Source organism: Pelophylax lessonae, assembly GCF_965119305.1.
Source record: "Pelophylax lessonae genome assembly, chromosome: 6".
NCBI classification, from domain to species: domain Eukaryota; kingdom Metazoa; phylum Chordata; class Amphibia; order Anura; family Ranidae; genus Pelophylax; species Pelophylax lessonae.
Genome location: NC_138773.1, coordinates 152,325,850 through 152,351,121, shown reverse-complemented (window position 1 = coordinate 152,351,121; position 25,272 = coordinate 152,325,850). Strand labels below are relative to the sequence as shown.

General features: G+C 43.9%; 2 protein-coding genes across 2 annotated transcripts; both read right to left on the bottom strand.

The window, feature by feature from the left end:
- Window positions 1-10,219: 10,219 nt before the first annotated feature.
- On the bottom strand, window positions 10,220-11,991 carry LOC309558669 (uncharacterized protein; the record flags this gene model as incomplete). The annotated part of the gene is made up of 2 exons (XM_082261729.1): window positions 10,220-11,296; window positions 11,839-11,991. The coding sequence occupies 2 exons, from the start codon at window positions 11,989-11,991 to the stop codon at window positions 10,220-10,222; spliced, it is 1,230 nt and encodes a 409-aa protein (XP_082117855.1).
- Window positions 11,992-22,265: 10,274 nt separating this feature from the next.
- On the bottom strand, window positions 22,266-24,067 carry LOC309558667 (uncharacterized protein; the record flags this gene model as incomplete). The annotated part of the gene is made up of 2 exons (XM_082261726.1): window positions 22,266-23,342; window positions 23,915-24,067. The coding sequence occupies 2 exons, from the start codon at window positions 24,065-24,067 to the stop codon at window positions 22,266-22,268; spliced, it is 1,230 nt and encodes a 409-aa protein (XP_082117852.1).
- Window positions 24,068-25,272: the final 1,205 nt, after the last annotated feature.

Below are 25,272 nucleotides of genomic sequence, written 5' to 3'. Positions count from 1 at the left end.
TAAATAAAAACATACAGTTATTCCCTCCCAATAGTAATAGGACCATGAACATCTAGCAATATAGCACACACCTCCGTAAAGTAGCAAAAACCCACCTGAAGTACTAAGTGCAAAGGAGAAGGGAAGGGAAAAAAGGAAATCAGTGGCAGAAAACTTAAAGGGAGGGGGGGAGGGGGGAAAGGAAGGGAAAGGATGGGAGGACTCTGCACGCTAGACCTTCTCAAGAAATGCTACCCTATCCAATGAGCAGCCGATCCATAACCAACTGGGGGAGCCAAGGCCGGGTCATCCAACCAAGGTTGCCATAACGAGGCAAATTTCTTGTGAGCCTTTTGATGCTGGTATGTCAGCTTTTCCCTGATTAAAGAGGCATTGACCTGTGTTATCCACTGGCCCCTGCTTGGCACCCTGGAGGCGATCCAAAATCTAGCAATTAATTTGCGAGCAATATACAACAATCGCAACACGGCAACGTGAGCATTTGGGGTCAGAGTGTCCACCTCCAGAGCACCAAGCAGACAGACCACAGGATCCCTTAGTAGCTGAAAATTATACACTTTAGAGATCGTGTCAATTACCTTCCCCCAGTAGTGAAACAGCTTGGGACATCTCCACATCATGTGTATAAGTATACCCTGGTCTCTCACATTTGGGGCACAAGGGAAGTAGATCTGCGTCCCCAACGTTACAGCTGCATCGGTGTTCTGTATGCTCTGTGAAACAGAAATAAGTGAGATATCTTATGGGAGGCCGACACCAACACCAAAGGGATCGATGAGAGGCAAAGATCCCACGTCTCCCCATCTATGGGTCCAAGATCCCCCTCCCACCCCGCATGAGCAGGGAGGGAAGAGGGGTCCTGCACGGATCCCAACAGAAGGACATAAACCTGTGAGATCATACCCTTCTTGTCCGAGACCCGAAACACCTCACCCAACAGGCAGTGAGTGTCTGGTGTCAAAGAAGCCAAGCCTGCCTGGGCCATCATCGCGTGTCTCAATTGTAGGTAGCGAAAGAAACAGTGCCTAGGAACATCAAACTCCCTCTGTAAGTCTTGAATATATTTGAGTACCCCAGCTCTGAACAATTGTGCTATAAAATATACACCATGGGCCTCCCACATCTCCGCGCCCTCTAGACGAAACAGTTCCGAAAAGTTGCGATTATGCCAAATCGGAGTCTGAGGAAGGTAACCCGTGATCTGCAACATCCCCTTGACACAGCGCCACACCATGCGAATCAAGGCGAGTGTGGGTAACCGAGTCCCCATATTGGAGAACCCCGCTTCTTCTTCTTATAATATAGGATTTACCGCCCTATATTATAAGACCTTTACACATATTTTATCTCCCAAAAGAACGTCTGGGAGTAACATGCATTAAAATGTCAAGACAAGTAAATACATACATTAAAGGTTGTAAATAGATTTTAACGTTGTGAAAATTCTTTCTATTAGAAAAGTCAAAAATGTGATTTTGGATCAGTATACCTATGAGGTACTGAAAACATGGAAAACAAATTGGAGGAAAAATACCTCCTAAACAGAACGTCAACAGCCAGCAGCCCAAGAGAACGCCCGCGGGCCCTTGGAAAAGGAATCCCGACCCCAGAGACGTCCTGAGAGGGCCAGTGCCTGTCAATGCGCTGAGTAAGTGCGGCATGTACAAGCGCAGGAGCTTGACTAAGGCCTTTTAATGGCGTAACTTAGGTCTAATGTGAAGCCTCCTAAGCAGTGTCGATTATGGTGATAATCAGATAAAAAAAGAAAAACCATACTGATGAGCATTAATGAAAAATGACAAGAAAGATCCTGAGCCCTGGACCATAAAAGTGTCGGTTGTACTGTAGTTGAAGAGATAATAACAAAAAAACCTATAAATATAACCACGAAGAAAAATATCCTGAGATGTGCAGTTTTGACTAAAGATATCCAGAAAACAGTAGAGTTATGCTGTGGATATTACTTGCCAAACCGCTAAAGGCCACCGGGTGTCAGCAGTGGGTAGAAATAGAATAACTGACTTATCTCCAGACACTTGGAGACCAAAATAGAGTCATTTTCACCAAAAAAATGTTTTCAGGCCATAGGAGCCCAAATGTCTAAAATCTTGTCTAAAACCGGGTTTTTAAGGCTCTAAAAGACAAAAATACAGTAATTTTCAGAAAAAAAATTTCAGACCTTTGATGACCAAATGCAGTTATTCTGACTAAAAAAGGCTTTTTAGACACTTGGAGACTAAGGATGATCGAACTTTTGAAAAGTTCGGATCGACCAGAACACCCGAATTTTCCAAAAGTTCGGTTCGGATTTCAGAACCCCATTGAAATCAATGGGACCCGAACTTCAGTAATAAAAAAACACCATTTTGAAGCCCTAAAACCCAATAAATGCCCCTAAAAAGTGCCTAGGGTTCTGGGTCATGCCCCATTAACTATTAATCACACAAAAAAAGTTCTTAAAAATTGTCATTTTTGATAAAAAAAGCCAATTATTGAAAAAATTAAAAAAAAAGAGAGATTTTTTGATTTTTACTTTGGATTTAGTATATGGGGGGGGGGGGTCTAAAAGGTGTGCATGTGAAGTTTCAGCTCTGTAGAATGTCCAGAACCATGAAAAAAAAAAGATAATTTTTCAGTAGAACAGGGATGTGGGTCGGGACCCTCCTTTAACTTTAACACCTATATGATCTTTTTTTCTGGTTCTGGACATGCTACAGAGCTGAAACTTCACAGGTACACCTTTTAGACCCCCCAGATACAAAATCACACAAAGTTCTTAAAAATTGTAATTTTTGATAAAAAAGCCAAGTGTAGCAGAGGAGTAGTTTATTCTACAATGGCTCTGCTGGTAGACAGGAAAACAGGTACTAATCCAACTATGCAGGTACAGCATGCAACAATCCAAGTAGCGTTATGCAATCCTTCCCTCCCAAGAACTAGACGACACGTATGCTCGGAGTCAACTCAGAATGCCTTGTTTATTGAAAACATAAGAGATCTACACTCTGCCAAAACCCCCTCCCTCTTCGAGTCATTCCACACAAACACACATCCCATAATATGCTTACGGGGCAGACAGGAACAATAGGACAATGGAATGCAGGTATTCACAATAACAAACCCCACCCCATTAGCAGGGGTCTATGAAACACTGCTGCCATATTCTAGCAATCTGCAATATATCTTTATATATTTCCTCAGGGACACTGTTCAGTAATATTATGGTCATTCTTTCAACACAAGCCACACTCTCAGTGTCCATTCCGCTACAGCCTGGGAATACCAGGTGCTGTAGGCTTTTGGCTTTTCCTTTATTCGTTGGCTTTCTTTTTTTTTACTTTTGAGGTGCCATCTTGGCATGGCCAAGTTCAAAGGGGTCGAGGGTGGCAGTGGTGATAGCCGACAGCCACATCACCTTGAATGCGCTCAATCTCGTCTGATCTTGGAAGCTAAGCAGGGTCGGGCCTGGTTAGTACCTGGATGGGAGAGCACCTGGGAATACAAGGTGCTGTAGGCTTTTGGCTTTTCCTTTATTCGTTGGCTTTCTTTTTGTTTCTCCTGAGGTGCCATCTTGCCATGGCCAAGTTCAAAGGGGTCGAGGGTGGAAGTAGTGATCGCCTACGGTCAGATCACCCTGAACACGCCCAATCTGGTCTGATCTCGGAAGCTAAGCAGGGTCGGGCCTGGTTAGTACCTGGATGGGACACCGCCTGTGTAGCAGAGGAGTAGGTTAATCTACATGGGCTCTGCTGGTAGATAGGAAAACAGGTAATAATCCAACTAGGCAGGTACAGCATGCAACAATCCAGGTAGCATTATACAATCCTTCCCTCCCAAGAACTAGATGACACATAGGCTGGGAGTCAACTCAGAACGCATTGTTTATTGAAAACACAAGAGATCTACACTTCTCCAAAACCCCTCCCTCTTTGAGTGATTCCACACAAATACACAGCCCATAATATGCTTACAAGGCAGACAGAAACAATAGCCAACCAGGTGACAAGGTCTTTTTATCCACAGCTAACCTGCGCTTGGCCTGCCCATCCAAGAAGTTGGCTTCCAGGTTTATCGGCCCATTCCCCGTTAAAATAAGACTCAATGCCGTGTCCTATGAGTTATCCTTACCTGATACCCTACGTATCCATCCACTGTTCCATGTCACTCTTTTTTAAAACCCGCGGTTCCCGACGCCTTCCCCGGCAGAAGCCCTGGAACTCCGGAACCAGTGATGGTGGATGGCGACATGGAGTACGAAGTTGAGGCTGTACTTGATTGCCGGAAAAGAGGTAACCAGCTTCAGTTCCTTATTAAATGGAAGGGTTATGGGCCGGAAGAGAATTCCTGGGAACCTGAGAGTAACATTCATGCCGCAGACCTGATCCAGGCGTTTTTTCTTGCCCATCCTCAGAAAAGCAGTTTCTTGGGCACCCGGAGGTTGCCCTTAAGGGGGGGGGGGCAATGTAAGGAATGCTTACTGAGCACACTGATGTGCTGTCATTAATCTGCAATCTAAAGGGTTAACCTAGAGCAGACTAATTGCAGTAATTGGCAAAGAGGCTGCCTTATTTAAACAGATCAGAAGCACTGTGTCTTTGCTGACTTGTCTGCAGCTCTTCCTGTGTTCCTGAAGCCTGCTTCCTGTTACCTGTTTGATATCCATTTTGACCTTTGGCTTGTTCCTGACCTTGTTGACCTGCTGCCCGTCCTGACCCCCGGCTTGTTTGACCATTCTCTCGGATCTCCCTTGTCTGCTTATCTGCCTTCGGATCTTGACCGGCTTCTCCCTTGGTGGGGTGACCCTGAGGACTGCGACCTGGTATCCACACGCAGCAAAATCCATCCTCACCACTAGAGGCTCTGGTGAAAACCGGTGGATACTTAGATTCCGCACCTCAGGTTAGCCTGTGTCACTTACCTTGGGGGTTCCCGTCTAAGCACCGCCCTCTGGCACACGTGGGGCCTTCCTCTGCCATCAGGCTACCTCTTGTATCCCTAACAGCCACCTTCCTGCCTCTATGTCCGAAGCTATAGTTGTTTTCCTGCTGAAGCCCGGCAAGGATCCGCTTTTGGCGGATTCCTAAAGACCCATATCTCTACTCACAACGGATGTTAAAATTCTAGCTAAGATACTGGCCACTAGGCTGTCCTCTGTTGTCCAGGGGGTTGTCCATAGGGATCAATCGGGGTTTATCCTGACCAAATCGACGGCACTTCATCTCCGCCGACTATTTCTGAACCTTCAGATCCCAGTAGACAACCCTGGGAACCGGGCAGTCTTTTCGCTAGATGCCGCTAAGGCATTCGATAGTGTTGAATGGGTGTACCTATGGGAAGTTCTCAAACGCATTGGTGTGGGAGAGAACTTTCTGAACTGGGTGCGGGTACTGTACGCTGCCCCCACGGCCAGACGTAGCACAGATATGCAGCATTGGTGGGCACTGATAGGCGGCACTGCTGGGCACTGATAGGCAGCATTGATGGACACTGATAGGTGGCACTGATGGGCACTGATAGGTGGCACTGACGGGCACTAATGGGCACTGATAGGCGGCCCTGGTGGGCACTGATGGGCACTGATGGGCGGCACTGATCGGCACTGATGGGCACTAATGGGCACTGATAGGCGGCACTGGTGGGCGACACTAAAGGATGGCAATGATGGGCACTTGTGGGCAGCACTGATAGGGAGGACACTGGTGGGCATCACTGATGGGGAGGGCAATGGGGGGCTCCCTGAGCCCTGATTGCCATCCCTGGTGGCCATAGTGGGCATCCCTGGGGTCATAGTGGGCATCCCTGGTGGATCTAGTGGCATCCCCCCCTGAGGGTCTGCACTGGTAATCAATGATCTGATTACCAGTGCCGACCCCCCCCTGTCAGGGGAGCCGCCAATCGGCGCTCCTTTACTCGTGCCTGTCAGGCACCGACTAAGGAAAGCCGATCAACGGCTGTTCCTGCTTACGATGTGACCAGCCGTGATTGGACACAGCTGATCACATGGTAAAGAGCTACGTCAGTAGTCTCTTTACCGAGATCGGAGGTGCAGGGTGTCAGGCGGACACCTCGCATCACCGATCGCCGCTCTGCGCTCCCCTGGGGGGCGCCCAGAGATGTGTTATCCTGCCGACGTCATATGACGTCCAGTCAGGATAACACAACCACATTCCCGCCATCATTTTGTAATAGGGCGGGCGGGAAGTGGTTATGACTCTAAAAGACAAAAATACAGTCATTTTGACTAAATTTTTTTTACAGACCTTTGGTGACCAAATGCAGTTATTTTGACTAAAAAAGGCTTTTAAGACACTTGGAGACCAAAATAGGGTCATTTTGACCAAAAACATTTTTTTTCAGGCCATTGGTTACCAAATGCAGTTATCTTGTCTTAATGCGGCGTTTTGAGACTCTAAAAGACAAAAATACAGGCATCTTGGCTATAAAAAGTTTTTCAGACCTTTGGTGACCAAATGCAGTTATTTTGACTAAAAAATGCTTTTTAGACACTTGGAGACAATTTTGACCAAAAACATTTTTTCAGGCCTTTTCTTACGAAATGTAATTATCTTGTCTAAAACCGGCGTTTAAAGACTCTAAAAGACAAAAATACAGTAATTTTAGCTAAAAACGTATTTCAGACCTTTGGTGACCAAATGCAGTTATTTTGACTAAAACAGGCTTTGGAGACCTAAATAGAGTCATTTTGACCAAAAACATTTTTTCAGGCCATTGGTTACCAAATGTAGTTTATCTTGTCTAAAAGTGGTGTTTTAAGACTCTAAAAGTCAAAAATACAGTCATTTTGGCTAAAAAAGGTTTTCGGACCTTTGGGGACCAAATGCATTTATTTTGACTAAAATAGGCTTTTTAGACACTTGGAGACCAAAAATAGAGTCATTTTGACTAAAAACATGTTTTCAGGCCATTGGTTACCAAATGCAGTTATCTTGTTAAAAGCGGCGTTTTGAGACTCTAAAAGACAAAAATACAGTCATTTTGGCTAAAAAAAGTTTTTCAGACCTTTGGTAACCAAATGCAGTTATTTTGACTAAAAAAGGCTTTTTCGACACTTGTGAGACCAAAATAGAGTCATTTTGACCAAAAACATGTTTTCAGGCCATTGGTTACCAAATGCAGTTATCTTGTCTAAAAGCGGCGTTTTGAGACTCTAATGGCGCTTTTCCACTGCATAGAACCGTACCGGCTCGGCACGCTTTTGTGCTTTTCCACTGCGGTACCTCATGGTATAGGGTCGGAACGGTTCGGTACGGTACGGTATAGGTTTGCTTTTCCACTGCATGGAACCGAACGGTACGGCCCTGAAAAACAGTACCTACTCGATTGTGGTTCCAAGCGTACCATACCGGTACTAAAATCCACAACCCCTCCCATGCAGCCTGATTGGTCCTCACTACAAGGCAGTGATTGGTCAATAAATCACTGTCATTGTTTATGCGACACCACTGCAGGGAGAAGCGTGTGTTGAGAGGCCATAGGATTGTGAGTAGATACAGAAGAGGTTCATGTTCTTTTATGTGGGGAGGGCGCACCATGTACCACCACTCAGGGGCACTGGCCTTAAAAAGTAGTAGCAGGTAATAAAACACCTCCTGTGTTCCAGCACACAGCAAAAGCCTGAAATGGCATTGTAGTGAGAAATGTGTTAACCCCCCAATGACCTGTCTGCTGTGTTATGTTCCAGGCTCAGCATTCTTCATCAAATGTGCTACAGCAAAAGTGGCATAAAAATAAAGATACCCTATTGCTGACAAATGTTTCTCTGCCTGCTAAAAAAGAAGAAATGGCTCCTAGAAATGGCTCATGCAAAGGTCCCCCAAAATAAATAGCAGACCCCCTTTTTTTTTTTTAATGAAGCCATCATAGAAATGTAATTTATTGGCCAATTAAACACTTTTTTTGTGTCAGTCATTGCTCCTTTGCTGAATGTAATTTTTGCATTGGTACCAGTGCTCTGCCCCCATGCTATTTTTTTTTAAACCCCTTTGACTAGTAACCCATAAAATTAACATTTTAGTTCAATGGGGTCTTGACATCCATTCCCCTGTGCAATTCCCTTAACCCTGCTGGAACTGTACTGAACAGGTTAAAGATCTCAGGGTTGTGTTCTGTCAGACTGTACTGTCACACTGTATTCCACTGTCACACTGTACTGTCACACTGTACTCCACTGTCTCACTGTACTGTCACACTGTACTCCACTGTTACACTGTATTCCACTGTCACACTGTACTGTCACACTGTACTCCACTGTCACACTGTACTGTCACACTGTATTCCACTGTCACACTGTACTGTCACACTGTACTCCACTGTCTCACTGTACTGTCACACTGCACTCCACTGTCACACTGTATTCCACTGTCACACTGTACTGTCACACTGTACTCCACTGTCACACTGTACTGTCACACTGTATTCCACTGTCACACTGTACTGTCACACTGTATTTATAACAATTTTCACTGCTGCCATGGCTTGTGTCTAATCCCCAGATTGCCAACAGATTCGCTGCCAGACCAGAAGTGAGCCCAAAGGATGTCTGAAAATTGGTCAATGGAGGAGGTGCAGACATTCCTTTCATTGTTAGCTGAGGAGCGGATACAACGAGAGCTGGATGGGGCGACCAGGAATGAAAAGGTGTTTCTGGAACTTTCTCAGCTGCTGGCCACACACGGCTACCACCGCACCTCTAAGCAGTGCAGGGACAAATTAAAAAAATTAAAAAGTGATTATAGAACTGTAAAGGACCACAACAGCCGGAGTGGTTCAAACCGGAAAAAATGGAAATGGTTTGAACAAATGGACGCTATTTACGGTAGTAGACCGGCAAGCAATGGAAGGGAGGGAGCCCTGGACTCATCCGCGGTGTTGTTGGAGAACACAGAAGATGGTAAGTGATCACAGTTGACCGTCTGCTGTAAAGCTTGCTTTTCCTGTGTGTGTGTGTGTATATATATATATATATATATATATATATATATGAAATGTGTATTTATGATTTTGTTTTTTCTTTCAGATTTGTTAACTATTGATTCTTCTGCGCTTTCACCATGGAATGAGGACTCATCTTCACAAGTGGGTGCAGCAATTTCGCCACCAGTACGACCACCAACACCAGCACGGACACCAACACCTTCAACCTCTGTCAACAGCGCAGCATCAGAGCGTGTTGTCTCAGGTATAATATATATATGTTCACACACACACACACATACATCTATTGATTTTTTTTTTCCAAAACAACACTTTAATTTTTCTTCTTTTTTGTCCAGGCAAGAGGAAACGGAGCCAGGAGCATGCTGCTATTTTAAAAGACATGCAGGTGGCTGATATTGAGCAGCAGGAGCTTAACCGGGCACAGAGGGAGCGCCATGTACAAATGGCAATTGAGGAGGCCCGGCTAGCAAGGGAACAGGAAGCGGCCTTAAGGATGCAGGAAAATTCTCAAACGGCTGCATTCAACCAAGCCTTCCTCAATGTCATGGGTATGCTTGCACAGGCGCTGAGTGGCCGGCGAGACCAGAATTCTCAGCCATAACCCATGCAGTACATATTGCAAAAAAATACAAAAAAACAGTTTGCTACACCTTTTAGCGTTTTAATGTTTTATATTTTTACATTTTTGTACCTGGTTTTGTACAATAAAAATCCAAAACAGTGGACAAACATGTGTAGTTCATTGCTTTTAGATTAATTTAATATTGTATTTGAATGTACTGTAACAATTGCTACTGAAAGCATATTTACTATAAAAAAAGGAAAGCAAAAAATTATACACGTGGCAGGAGGTGACCAAAAAAAAAAAATAGATGTATACATATAATATTTGCATGTAAATATTTCTGCCCATTGATGTCTCATTTTTTTTTTTAAAACAAACTTTTTATTGTGGTATGGTGATTTGACAGTTCATCAGCACGGGAGGTGAGAAGGCTATCATCAGCACCGAGCATCGTTGCTGACCACACCACCTGCTACTGTACACATTCCTTCAGCTTACCAACTTGACATAGCAGGTATACAGTAGCAAGTGCTGTGGTCAGCAGCGATGCTCGGTGGTGATGATAAAGCCTTCTCACCTCCCGTGCTGATGATCGGTCAAATCACCATACCACAATAATTAAAGCACGTTAAAAGAAAAAAAAAAGGGAAGCTAGACATTATACTTGGAACTATTTTTGCTATAGCTTGACAGGAGTCAACTATTCAAGTAACGCATCAGAGCCTCACGTACATCCCTGCCCTCTTCCTCTACAGCCTGTGCCAGTGCCACTACAGGCTCTGGTACAGAAGGTGAATCCCATGAACTCTCATAGGCTTCTCCATGACTCTCACAAAGGTTATGTAGTGCACAACAAGTCTGGACCATAGATTTCACAAGGTCAACTGCACAGTCATTTCTTTTCATAAGGCAACGCCATCTTCCTTTTAATCTACCAAATGCATTTTCTACCACTACACGTGCTCTGGAGATTTTCATGTTGTACACCTGCTGTTCTGTTGTCAGCCGTCCAGTGTTACTGAATGGTTTTATGAGCCACTGCTGCAAGGGATAGGCAGAATCTCCTAGGATGTAGTAGCCAACATTCACACCACCAGTGTTTCTAGTGTTAGTTGGTTTGTGTGTTCCACGAATTAACAGATCCCACAGTGTGGACAGTCTCAAAACCCGAGCATCATGCATGCTTCCAGGCAGCCCAGGAAAAACATTCCAGAAGAGTCCCTTTCCATCAACAACACCTTGAAGGATGATGGAGTGCCAGCCTTTACGGTTGAAATAGTCACAGTGATAGTCCTGTGGTGCTATGATGGGTATGTGAGATCCATCAATAGCACCAATGCACTGTGGAAGCCCCCACCTGTTCTCATTGTAGGCAGCTATTTCTTTAAACTTCTCCTGATCTGGAAAACGAATTTGTTCTGGTACCAACAAAATCTCTGCTGCTGCACAGAAATCATGGACACATCGACAAACAGTTGTTATGCTTACACCAAACAGATGTCCAACACTTCTGTACTCAGAGCCAGTTGCGAGCTTCCACAGTGCAATGGCTACTCTCTTCTTTAAAGGAACACAAACACGAAAGTTTGTGTCATGTCTTTCCATCACTGGACGCACTTTGTTGCACAAGTAGGCAAATGTTTCTTCTGACATTCGAAAGTTCTCCAGCCACTGAGTGTTTGTAAAATTGGGAACAATGACATCCCACCAATCAGAAGCTCGGTTTACAGTCCAAACAGAAGGTCTGTGGCGGCGACTTTGCAGCATAAGGATCTGAAATACACAGAATACTCATTTTAACAAATGATACCACACACACATATAACACACACACATACCACACACACACACATACCACACACACACATACCACACACACACATACCACACACACACATACCACACACACACATACCACACACACATACCACACACACACATACCACACACACACACATACCACACACACACATACCACACACACATACCACACACACACATACCACACACACACATACCACACACACATACCACACACACACATACCACTCACACACATACCACACACACATATACCACACACACATACCACACACACATACCACACACACACACATACCACACACACACATACCACACACACACACCACACACACACATACCACACACACACATACCACACACACACATACCACACACACACATACCACACACACATACCACACACACACATAACACACACATAACACACACATAACACACACATAACACGGCACTTGCAGTGGAAAAGTGCCAAAAACAGTGCTAAAGCTTACCCTTGTGCACCGCTGAGCAAACCTGTCATCATCATCTTTACTTTGTTGTAGGAGTTCCCATACTCTCTTGTTTTTTTCTGCAGTATTTAGCTTTGCTGCCATCAGCCTCCTTTGTAAAAAGAGTCTTCGCCGAGTGGTGAAAAGAATCCACATGCCGAGAATCAGGAACACCATTCCCTCCATAGGCTCCATTGCTGTGTCTCCTTGCTGTGTCTCCTTAAGATGATGTCACGGCAGTAGAGGCGGTGCAACTACAGAGTAATCCTGCCCACTACTTATCAGTACTATACACAGTGGAAAAGCAAACCTATACCGTACCGTACCGAACCGTTCCGACACTATACCATGCGGTACTGCAGTGGAAAAGCAAACCGGGCCAAGCAGGGCCGAGTAGAGCCGAGCCGGTACTAGCCGGTACTTGCAGTGGAAAAGTGCCATAAAAGACAAAAATAAAGTCATCTTGGCTAAAAAAGTTTTTCAGACCTTTGGTGACCAAATGCAGTTATTTTGACTAAAAAAGGCTTTTTAGACACTTTGAGACCAAAATAGTCATTTTGACCCAAACAAATGTTTCAGGCGATTGGTTACCAAATGCAATTACCTTGTCCAAAACCGGCTTTTTAAGACTCTAAAAGACTACAATACAGTCATTTTGACTAAATTTTTTTTACAGACCTTTGGTGACCAAATGCAGTTATTTTGACTAAAAAAGGCTTTTAAGACACTTGGAGACCAAAATAGGGTCATTTTGACCAAAAACAATTTTTTCAGGCCATTGGTTACCAAATGCAGTTATCTTGTCTAAATGCGGCGTTTTGAGACTCTAAAAGACAAAAATACAGGCATCTTGGCTAAATAACAGTTTTTCAGACCTTTGGTGACCAAATGCAGTTATTTTGACTAAAAAATGCGTTTTAGACACTTGGAGACCTAAATGGAGTAATTTTGACCAAAAACATTTTTTCAAGCCATTGGCTACCAAATGTAGTTTATCTTGTCTAAAAGCGGTGTTTTAAGACTCTAAAAGTCAAAAATACAGTCATTTTGGCTAAGAAAGGTTTTCAGACCTTTGGTGACCAAATGCATTTATTTTGACTAAAATAGGCTTTATAGACACTTGGAGACCAAAAAAAGAGTCATTTTGACGAAAAACATGTTTCAGGCGATTGGTTACCAAGTGCAGTTATCTTGTCTAAAAGCGGCGTTTTGAGACTTGACCATTCTCTCGGATCTCCCTTGTCTGCTTATCTGCCTTCGGATCTTGACCGGCTTCTCCCTTGGTGGGGTGACCCTGAGGACTGCGACCTGGTATCCACACGCAGCAAAATCCATCCTCACCACTAGAGGCTCTGGTGAAAACCGGTGGATACTTAGATTCCGCACCTCAGGTTAGCCTGTGTCACTTACCTTGGGGGTTCCTGTCTAAGCACCGCCCTCTGGCACACGTGGGGCCTTCCTCTGCCATCAGGCTACCACTTGTATCTCTAACAGCCGCCTTCCTGCCTCTATGTCCGAAGCTATAGTTGTTTTCCTGCTGAAGCCCGGCAAGGATCCGCTTTTGGCGGATTCCTAAAGGCCCATATCTCTACTCACAACGGATGTTAAAATTCTAGCTAAGATACTGGCCAGTAGGCTGTCCTCTGTTGTCCAGGGGGTTGTCCATAGGGATCAATCGGGATTTATCCTGACAAGATCGACGGCACTTAATCTCCGCTGACTATTTCTGAACCTTCAGATCCCAGTAGACAACCCTGGGAACCGGGCAGACTTTTCGCTAGATGCCGCTAAGGCATTCGATAGTGTTGAATGGGTGTACCTATGGGAAGTTCTCAAGCGCTTTGGTGTGGGAGAGAACTTTCTGAACTGGGTGCGGGTACTGATGGCCAGGCCAGACTGAGGGTGAACGGGGAGCTTTCTGGACCCTTCTGTTTGCACAGGGGGACTAGACAGGGCTGCCCGCAATCTCCATTGCTGTTTGCCATGGCACTGGAGACCTTAGCGGTGCGGATTCGGTCCTCCCCTGACATAGTGGGGTTCAGAAGGGGCTCCCATGCAGACGTTATCTCACTCTATGCGGATGACACACTGCTCTACCTAGGTGATACAGGGGAATCCTTGTGGGCGGTAATGTCCCTTATTGACTATTTTGGGTCCCTGTCGGGATTTTCCATAAATTGGGATAAATCAGTTTTAATGCCCCTTGATCCCATAACTCAGCCTCTTCCGGACTGTGCATCCACAGTGCGAGTGGTTGACTCCTTCAAATATTTGGGGATCCAGGTGTCTCCTGATCCTACCCTGTATATCACACTGAACCTCGTACCTCTGCTGCAAAGTTCCCTTGTCGGTGGCTGGGCAAGTCAATCTAATTAAGATGGTGTGGGCTCCTCAACTTATTTATGTCTTGCACAACTCCCCAATCTCGATACCCAGGAAATGGTTCTATAGGATTGACTCCCAGTTCCGAGAACTGATCTGGTGCAAAAAAGTGGCTAGGATTAAATTGGCTACCCTTCAGATGGGCAAGGATAGTGGTGGCTTGGCAGTCCCCAACCCCGGAGTATATTTTCTAGCCTTCCAGGTTCAGCATATGGGGGGCTGGGGTCTTTTGGATCCATTCGATCCTATTGGGTCCTTATTGGTCCCTACTGACTCACCTCACCCTGTCCTTGTACACCTTGAAGCGGGGTTCTCCAATATGGGGACTCGGTTACCCACACTCGCCTTGATTCGCATGGTGTGGCGCTGTGTCAAGGGGATGTTGCAGATCACGGGTTACCTTCCTCAGACTCCGATTTGGCATAATCGCAACTTTTCGGAACTGTTTCGTCTAGAGGGCGCGGAGATGTGGGAGGCCCATGGTGTATATTTTATAGCACAATTGTTTAGAGCTGGGGTACTCAAATATATTCAAGTCTTACAGAGGGAGTTTGATGTTCCTAGGCACTGTTTCTTTCGCTACCTACAATTGAGGCACGCGATGATGGCCCAGGCAGGCTTGGCTTCTTTGACACCCGACACTCACTGCCTGTTGGGTGAGGTGTTTCGGGTCTCGGACAAGAAGGGTATGATCTCACAGGTTTATGTCCTTCTGTTGGGATCCGTGCAGGACCCCTCTTCCCTCCCTGCTCATGCGGGGTGGGAGGGGGATCTTGGACCCATAGATGGGGAGACGTGGGATCTTTGCCTCTCATCGATCCCTTTGGTGTTGGTGTCGGCCTCCCATAAGATATCTCACTTATTTCTGTTTCACAGAGCATACAGAACACCGATGCAGCTGTAACGTTGGGGACGCAGATCTACTTCCCTTGTGCCCCAAATGTGAGAGACCAGGGTACACTTATACACATGATGTGGAGATGTCCCAAGCTGTTTCACTACTGGGGGAAGGTAATTGTCACGATCTCTAAAGTGTATAATTTTCAGCTACTAAGGGATCCTGTGGTCTGTCTGCTTGGTGCTCTGGAGGTGGACACTCTGACCCCAAATGCTCACGTTGCCGTGTTGCGATTGTTGTATATTGCTCGCAAATTAATTGCTAGATTTTGGATCGCCTCCAGGGTGCCAAGCAGGGGCCAGTGGATAACACAGGTCAATGCCTCTTTAATCAGGGAAAAGCTGACATACCAGCATCAAAAGGCTCACAAGAAATTTGCCTCGTTATGGCAACCTTGGTTGGATGACCCGGCCTTGGCTCCCCCAGTTGGTTATGGATCGGCTGCTCATTGGATAGGGTAGCATTTCTTGAGAAGGTCTAGCGTGCAGAGTCCTCCCATCCTTTCCCTTCCTTTCCCCCCTCCCCCCCTCCCTTAAAGTTTTCTGCCACTGATTTCCTTTTTTCCCTTCCCTTCTCCTTTGCACTTAGTACTTCAGGTGGGTTTTTGCTACTTTACGGAGGTGTGTGCTATATTGCTAGATGTTCATGGTCCTATTACTATTGGGAGGGAATAACTGTATGTTTTTATTTATCCTTCTCTTATGCACATGGGCACATGCTCAGGTTTGTTTACTTGGCTGTAATTTTCACCTGAATGCGATGGTTTATAGATGACGTTTTCCTGTACTGTTGCTGTTATATCCTTTATATATTTGTATTTTTCCGAACACTGGTTCTGTAACTGATTATGTCTACCGTTCATGTTATTTATTCAGTGTACTGTTTATACTCAATAAATATTAAAAAAAATTTCAGACCTTTGGTGATCAAATGCAAAAAAAAATGCTTTTTAGACACTTGGAGACCAAAATAGAGTCATTTTGACCCAAACAAATGTTTCAGGCGGTTGGTTACCAAATGCAATTATCTTGTCCAAAACCGGCTTTTTAAGACTCTAATAGACGAAAATACAGTCATTTTGACTAAATTTCTATTTCAGACCTTTGGTGACCAAATGCAGTTATTTTGACTAAAAAGGGCTTTTTAGACACTTGGAGACCAAAATAGAGTCATTTTGACCAAAAAATGTTTTCAGATCACTGGTTACGAAATGCAATTATCTTGTCTAAACCCGGCTTTTTAACCACTTTAATACAGGGCACTTCCCTCCCTTCCTGCCCAGGCCAATTTTCCCCTTTTAGCGCTGTTGCATTTTGAATGACAATTGCGCGGTCATGCAACACTGTACTTACACCAAATTTATGTCATTTTCCCCCACAAATAGAGCTTTCTTTTGGTGGTATTTGATCACCTGTGTGATTTTTACTTTTTGCTAAACAAATAAAAAAAGACTGAAAAGTTTGAAAAAAAAAGTTTTTTTGTTTATGTTATACAATTTTGTAAATAAATAAGTTTTTTCCTGCACTGATGAGCACTGATGAGACTGCACTGACAGGCACTGATGAGGAGGCACTGATGGGGTTGCACTGATGGGGTGGCACTGATGGGGTGGCACTGATGGGGTGGCACTGATAGGCGGCACTGATAGGCGGCACTGATATGTGGCACTGATAGGCACTGATATGTGGCACTGATAGGCACTGATATGTGGCACTGATAGGTAGCACAGATATGCAGCATTGGTGGGCACTGATAGGCGGCACTGCTGGGCACTGTTAGGCGGCATTGATGGACACTGATAGGTGGCACTGACGGGCACTAATGGGCACTGATAGGCAGCCCTGGTGGGCACTGATGGGCACTGATGGGCGGCACTGATCGGCACTGATGGGCACTAATGGGCACTGATAGGCGGCACTGGTGGGCGACACTAAAGGATGGCAATGATGGGCACTTGTGGGCAGCACTGATAGGGAGGACACTGGTGGGCATCACTGATGGGGAGGGCAATGGGGGGCTCCCTGAGCCCTGATTGCCATCCCTGGTGGCCATAGTGGGCATCCCTGGGGTCATAGTGGGCATCCCTGGTGGATCTAGTGGCATCCCCCCCGAGTGTCTGCACTGGTAATCAATGATCTGATTACCAGTGCTGACCCCCCCCCTTTCAGGGGAGCCGCCAATCGGCGCTCCTTTACTCGTGCCTGTCAGGCACGAACTAAGGAAAGCCGATCAACGGCTGTTCCTGTTTACGATGTGACCAGCCGTGATTGGACACGGCTGATCACATGGTAAAGAGCTACGTCAGTAGTCTCTTTACCGAGATCGGAGGTGCAGGGTGTCAGGCTGACACCTCGCATCACCGATCGCTGCTCTGCGTGCCCCTGGGGGGCGCCCAGAGCTGTGTTATCCTGCCGACGTCATATGACATCCGGTCAGGATAACACAACCACATTCCCGCCGTCATTTTGTAATAGGGTTACAATAGGGTTTTGTAATAGAAGTGGTTATGACTCTAAAAGACAAAAATACAGTCATTTTGGGTAAAAAAGTTTTTCAAACCTTTGGTGACCAAATACAGTTATTTTGACTAAAAAAGGATTTTAAGACACTTGGAGACCAAAATAGAGTCATTTTGACCAAAAACATTTTTTTTGCAGGCCATTGGTTACCAAATGCAGTTATCTTGTCTAAATGCGGCGTTTTAAGACTCTAAAAGACAAAAATACAGTCGTTTTGGCTAAAATCGTTTTTCAGACCTTTGGTGACCAAACGTAGTTATTTTGACTAAAAAGGGCTTTTTAGACACTTGGGGACCTAAATAGAGTCATTTTGACCAAAGACATTTTTTCAGGCCATTGTAGTTTATCTTGTCTAAAAGCGGTGTTTTAAGACTCTAAAAGACAAAAATACAGTTATTTTGGCTAAAAAAAAAGGTTTTCAGACTTTTGGTGACCAAATGCATTTATTTTGACTAAAATAGGCTTTTTAGACACTTGGAGACCAAAAATAGAGTAATTTTGACCAAAAACATGTTACCAAATGCAGTTATCTTGTATAAAAGCGACGTTTTGAGACTCTAAAAGACAAAAATACAGTCATTTTGAGTAAAAAAGTTTTTCAGACCTTTGGTGACCAAACGCACTTATTTTGACTAAAAAAAGGCTTTTTAGACACTTTGAGACCAAAGTAGTCATTTTGACCCAAAGAGACCAAAGTAGTCATTTTGACCCAAACAAATGTTTTTTTTCAGGCCATTGGTTACCAAATGCAGTTATCTTGTCTTAATGCGCTGATTGGTTACCAAATGCGATTGGTTACACAAATGCAATTATCTTGTCCAAAACCGGCTTTTTAAGACTCTAAAAGACAAAAATACAGTCATTTTGACTAAATTTTTTTACAGACCTTTGGTGACCAAATGCAGTTATTTTGACTAAAAAATGCTTTTTAGACACTTGGAGACAATTTTGACCAAAAACATTTTTTCAGGCCTTTTCTTACGAAATGTAATTATCTTGTCTAAAACCGGCGTTTAAAGACTCTAAAAGACAAAAATACAGTAATTTTAGCTAAAAACGTATTTCAGACCTTTGGTGACCAAATGCAGTTATTTTGACTAAAACAGGCTTTGGAGACCTAAATAGAGTCATTTTGACCAAAAACATTTTTTCAGGCCATTGGTTACCAAATGTAGTTTATCTTGTCTAAAAGTGGTGTTTTAAGACTCTAAAAGTCAAAAATACAGTCATTTTGGCTAAAAAAGGTTTTCGGACCTTTGGGGACCAAATGCATTTATTTTGACTAAAATAGGCTTTTTAGACACTTGGAGACCAAAAATAGAGTTATTTTGACTAAAAACATGTTTTCAGGCCATTGGTTACCAAATGCAGTTATCTTGTTAAAAGCGGCGTTTTGAGACTCTAAAAGACAAAAATACAGTCATTTTGGCTAAAAAAAGTTTTTCAGACCTTTGGTAACCAAATGCAGTTATTTTGACTAAAAAAGGCTTTTTCGACACTTGGGAGACCAAAATAGAGTCATTTTGACCAAAAACATGTTTTCAGGCCATTGGTTACCAAATGCAGTTATCTTGTCTAAAAGCGGCGTTTTGAGACTCTAATGGTGCTTTTCCACTGCATAGAACCGTACCGGCTCGGCACGCTTTTGTGCTTTTCCACTGCGGTACCTCATGGTATAGGGTCGGAACGGTTCGGTACGGTACGGTATAGGTTTGCTTTTCCACTGCATGGAACCGAACGGTACGGCCCTGAAAAACAGTACCTACTCGATTGTGGTTCCAAGCGTACCATATCGGTACTAAAATCCACAACCCCTCCCATGCAGCCTGATTGGTCCTCACTACAAGGCAGTGATTGGTCAATAAATCACTGTCATTGTTTATGCAACACCACTGCAGGGAGAAGCGTGTGTTGAGAGGCCATAGGATTGTGAGTAGATACAGAAGAGGTTCATGTTCTTTTATGTGGGGAGGGCGCACCATGTACCACCACTCAGGGGCACTGGCCTTAAAAAGTAGTAGCAGGTAATAAAACACCTCCTGTGTTCCAGCACACAGCAAAAGCCTGAAATGGCATTGTAGTGAGAAATGTGTTAACCCCCAATGACCTGTCTGCTGTGTTATGTTCCAGGCTCAGCATTCTTCATCAAATGTGCTACAGCAAAAGTGACATAAAAATAAAGATACCCTATTGCTGACAAATGTTTCTCTGCTTGCTAAAAAAGAAGAAATGGCTCCTAGAAATGGCTCATGCAAAGGTCCCCCAAAATAAATAGCAGACCCCCTTTTTTTTTAATGAAGCCATCATAGAAATGTAATTTATTGGCCAATTAAACACTTTTTTTGTGTCAGTCATTGCTCCTTTGCTGAATGTAATTTTTGCATTGGTACCAGTGCTCTGCCCCCATGCTATTTTTTTTTAAACCCCTTTGACTAGTAACCCATAAAATTAACATTTTAGTTCAATGGGGTCTTGACATCCATTCCCCTGTGCAATTCCCTTAACCCTGCTGGAACTGTACTGAACAGGTTAAAGATCTCAGGGTTGTGTTCTGTCAGACTGTACTGTCACACTGTATTCCACTGTCACACTGTACTGTCACACTGTACTCCACTGTCTCACTGTACTGTCACACTGTACTCCACTGTCACACTGTATTCCACTGTCACACTGTACTGTCACACTGTACTCCACTGTCACACTGTACTGTCACACTGTACTCCACTGTCTCACTGTACTGTCACACTGCACTCCACTGTCACACTGTATTCCACTGTCACACTGTACTGTCACACTGTACTCCACTGTCACACTGTACTCCACTGTCACACTGTACTGTCACACTGTATTCCACTGTCACACTGTACTGTCACACTGTATTTATAACAATTTTCACTGCTGCCATGGCTTGTGTCTAATCCCCAGATTGCCAACAGATTCGCTGCCAGACCAGAAGTGAGCCCAAAGGATGTCTGAAAATTGGTCAATGGAGGAGGTGCAGACATTCCTTTCATTGTTAGCTGAGGAGCGGATACAACGAGAGCTGGATGGGGCGACCAGGAATGAAAAGGTGTTTCTGGAACTTTCTCAGCTGCTGGCCACACACGGCTACCACCGCACCTCTAAGCAGTGCAGGGACAAATTAAAAAAATTAAAAAGTGATTATAGAACTGTAAAGGACCACAACAGCCGGAGTGGTTCAAACCGGAAAAAATGGAAATGGTTTGAACAAATGGACGCTATTTACGGTAGTAGACCGGCAAGCAATGGAAGGGAGGGAGCCCTGGACTCATCCGCGGTGTTGTTGGAGAACACAGAAGATGGTAAGTGATCACAGTTGACCGTCTGCTGTAAAGCTTGCTTTTCCTGTGTGTGTGTGTGTATATATATATATATATATATATATATAAAATGTGTATTTATGATTTTGTTTTTTCTTTCAGATTTGTTAACTATTGATTCTTCTGCGCTTTCACCATGGAATGAGGACTCATCTTCACAAGTGGGTGCAGCAATTTCGCCACCAGTACGACCACCAACACCAGCACGGACACCAACACCTTCAACCTCTGTCAACAGCGCAGCATCAGAGTGTGTTGTCTCAGGTATAATATATATATGTTCACACACACACACACACACATACATCTATTGATTTTTTTTTCCAAAACAACACTTTAATTTTTCTTCTTTTTTGTCCAGGCAAGAGGAAACGGAGCCAGGAGCATGCTGCTATTTTAAAAGACATGCAGGTGGCTGATATTGAGCAGCAGGAGCTTAACCGGGCACAGAGGGAGCGCCATGTACAAATGGCAATTGAGGAGGCCCGGCTAGCAAGGGAACAGGAAGCGGCCTTAAGGATGCAGGAAAATTCTCAAACGGCTGCATTCAACCAAGCCTTCCTCAATGTCATGGGTATGCTTGCACAGGCGCTGAGTGGCCGGCGAGACCAGAATTCTCAGCCATAACCCATGCAGTACATATTGCAAAAAATACAAAAAAACAGTTTGCTACACCTTTTAGCGTTTTAATGTTTTATATTTTTACATTTTTGTACCTGGTTTTGTACAATAAAAATCCAAAACAGTGGACAAACATGTGTAGTTCATTGCTTTTAGATTAATTTAATATTGTATTTGAATGTACTGTAACAATTGCTACTGAAAGCATATTTACTATAAAAAAAAGGAAAGCAAAACATTATACACGTGGCAGGAGGTGACCAAAAAAAAAAAATAGATGTATACATATAATATTTGCATGTAAATATTTCTGCCCATTGATGTCTCATTTTTTTTTTTTTTAAAACAAACTTTTTATTGTGGTATGGTGATTTGACAGTTCATCAGCACGGGAGGTGAGAAGGCTATCATCAGCACCGAGCATCGTTGCTGACCACACCACCTGCTACTGTACACATTCCTTCAGCTTACCAACTTGACATAGCAGGTATACAGTAGCAAGTGCTGTGGTCAGCAGCGATGCTCGGTGGTGATGATAAAGCCTTCTCACCTCCCGTGCTGATGATCGGTCAAATCACCATACCACAATAATTAAAGCACGTTAAAAGAAAAAAAAAAGGGAAGCTAGACATTATACTTGGAACTATTTTTGCTATAGCTTGACAGGAGTCAACTATTCAAGTAACGCATCAGAGCCTCACGTACATCCCTGCCCTCTTCCTCTACAGCCTGTGCCAGTGCCACTACAGGCTCTGGTACAGAAGGTGAATCCCATGAACTCTCATAGGCTTCTCCATGACTCTCACAAAGGTTATGTAGTGCACAACAAGTCTGGACCATAGATTTCACAAGGTCAACTGCACAGTCATTTCTTTTCATAAGGCAACGCCATCTTCCTTTTAATCTACCAAATGCATTTTCTACCACTACACGTGCTCTGGAGATTTTCATGTTGTACACCTGCTGTTCTGTTGTCAGCCGTCCAGTGTTACTGAATGGTTTTATGAGCCACTGCTGCAAGGGATAGGCAGAATCTCCTAGGATGTAGTAGCCAACATTCACACCACCAATGTTTCTAGTGTTAGTTGGTTTGTGTGTTCCACGAATTAACAGATCCCACAGTGTGGACAGTCTCAAAACCCGAGCATCATGCATGCTTCCAGGCAGCCCAGTAAAAACATTCCAGAAGAGTCCCTTTCCATCAACAACACCTTGAAGGATGATGGAGTGCCAGCCTTTACGGTTGAAATAGTCACAGTGATAGTCCTGTGGTGCTATGATGGGTATGTGAGATCCATCAATAGCACCAATGCACTGTGGAAGCCCCCACCTGTTCTCATTGTAGGCAGCTATTTCTTTAAACTTCTCCTGATCTGGAAAACGAATTTGTTCTGGTACCAACAAAATCTCTGCTGCTGCACAGAAATCATGGACACATCGACAAACAGTTGTTATGCTTACACCAAACAGATGTCCAACACTTCTGTACTCAGAGCCAGTTGCGAGCTTCCACAGTGCAATGGCTACTCTCTTCTTTAAAGGAACACAAACACGAAAGTTTGTGTCATGTCTTTCCATCACTGGACGCACTTTGTTGCACAAGTAGGCAAATGTTTCTTCTGACATTCGAAAGTTCTCCAGCCACTGAGTGTTTGTAAAATTGGGAACAATGACATCCCACCAATCAGAAGCTCGGTTTACAGTCCAAACAGAAGGTCTGTGGCGGCGACTTTGCAGCATAAGGATCTGAAATACACAGAATACTCATTTTAACAAATGATACCACACACACATATAACACACACACATACCACACACACACACATACCACACACACACATACCACACACACACATACCACACACACACATACCACACACACACATACCACACACACACATACCACACACACACATACCACACACACACATACCACACACACACACACATACCACACACACACATACCACACACACATACCACACACACACATACCACACACACACATACCACACACACATACCACACACACACATACCACACACACACATACCACACACACATACCACACACACACATACCACACACACATACCACACACACATACCACACACACACATACCACACACACACATACCACACACACACACCACACACACACATACCACACACACACATACCACACACACACATACCACACACACACATACCACACACACACACATAACACACACATAACACACACATAACACACACATAACACACACATAACACGGCACTTGCAGTGGAAAAGTGCCAAAAACAGTGCTAAAGCTTACCCTTGTGCACCGCTGAGCAAACCTGTCATCATCATCTTTACTTTGTTGTAGGAGTTCCCATACTCTCTTGTTTTTTTCTGCAGTATTTAGCTTTGCTGCCATCAGCCTCCTTTGTAAAAAGAGTCTTTGCCGAGTGGTGAAAAGAATCCACATGCCGAGAATCAGGAACACCATTCCCTCCATAGGCTCCATTGCTGTGTCTCCTTGCTGTGTCTCCTTAAGATGATGTCACGGCAGTAGAGGCGGTGCAACTACAGAGTAATCCTGCCCACTACTTATCAGTACTATACACAGTGGAAAAGCAAACCTATACCGTACCGTACCGAACCGTTCCGACACTATACCATGCGGTACTGCAGTGGAAAAGCAGACCGGGCCAAGCAGGGCCGAGTAGAGCCGAGCCGGTACTAGCCGGTACTTGCAGTGGAAAAGTGCCATAAAAGACAAAAATAAAGTCATCTTGGCTAAAAAAGTTTTTCAGACCTTTGGTGACCAAATGCAGTTATTTTGACTAAAAAAGGCTTTTTAGACACTTTGAGACCAAAATAGTCATTTTGACCCAAACAAATGTTTCAGGCGATTGGTTACCAAATGCAATTACCTTGTCCAAAACCGGCTTTTTAAGACTCTAAAAGACTACAATACAGTCATTTTGACTAAATTTTTTTTACAGACCTTTGGTGACCAAATGCAGTTATTTTGACTAAAAAAGGCTTTTAAGACACTTGGAGACCAAAATAGAGTCATTTTGAGCAAAAACAATTTTTTCAGGCCATTGGTTACCAAATGCAGTTATCTTGTCTAAATGCGGCGTTTTGAGACTCTAAAAGACAAAAATACAGGCATCTTGGCTAAATAACAGTTTTTCAGACCTTTGGTGACCAAATGCAGTTATTTTGACTAAAAAATGCGTTTTAGACACTTGGAGACCTAAATGGAGTAATTTTGACCAAAAACATTTTTTCAAGCCATTGGCTACCAAATGTAGTTTATCTTGTCTAAAAGCGGTGTTTTAAGACTCTAAAAGTCAAAAATACAGTCATTTTGGCTAAGAAAGGTTTTCAGACCTTTGGTGACCAAATGCATTTATTTTGACTAAAATAGGCTTTATAGACACTTGGAGACCAAAAAAAGAGTCATTTTGACGAAAAACATGTTTCAGGCGATTGGTTACCAAGTGCAGTTATCTTGTCTAAAAGCGGCGTTTTGAGACTCTAAAAGACAAAAATACAGTCTTTTTGGCTAAAAAAGGTTTCCAGACCTTTGGTGACTAAAAAGGCTTTTTAGACACTTGGAGACCAAAATAGAGTCATTTTGACCCAAACAAATGTTTTAGGCGATTGGTTACCAAATGCAAT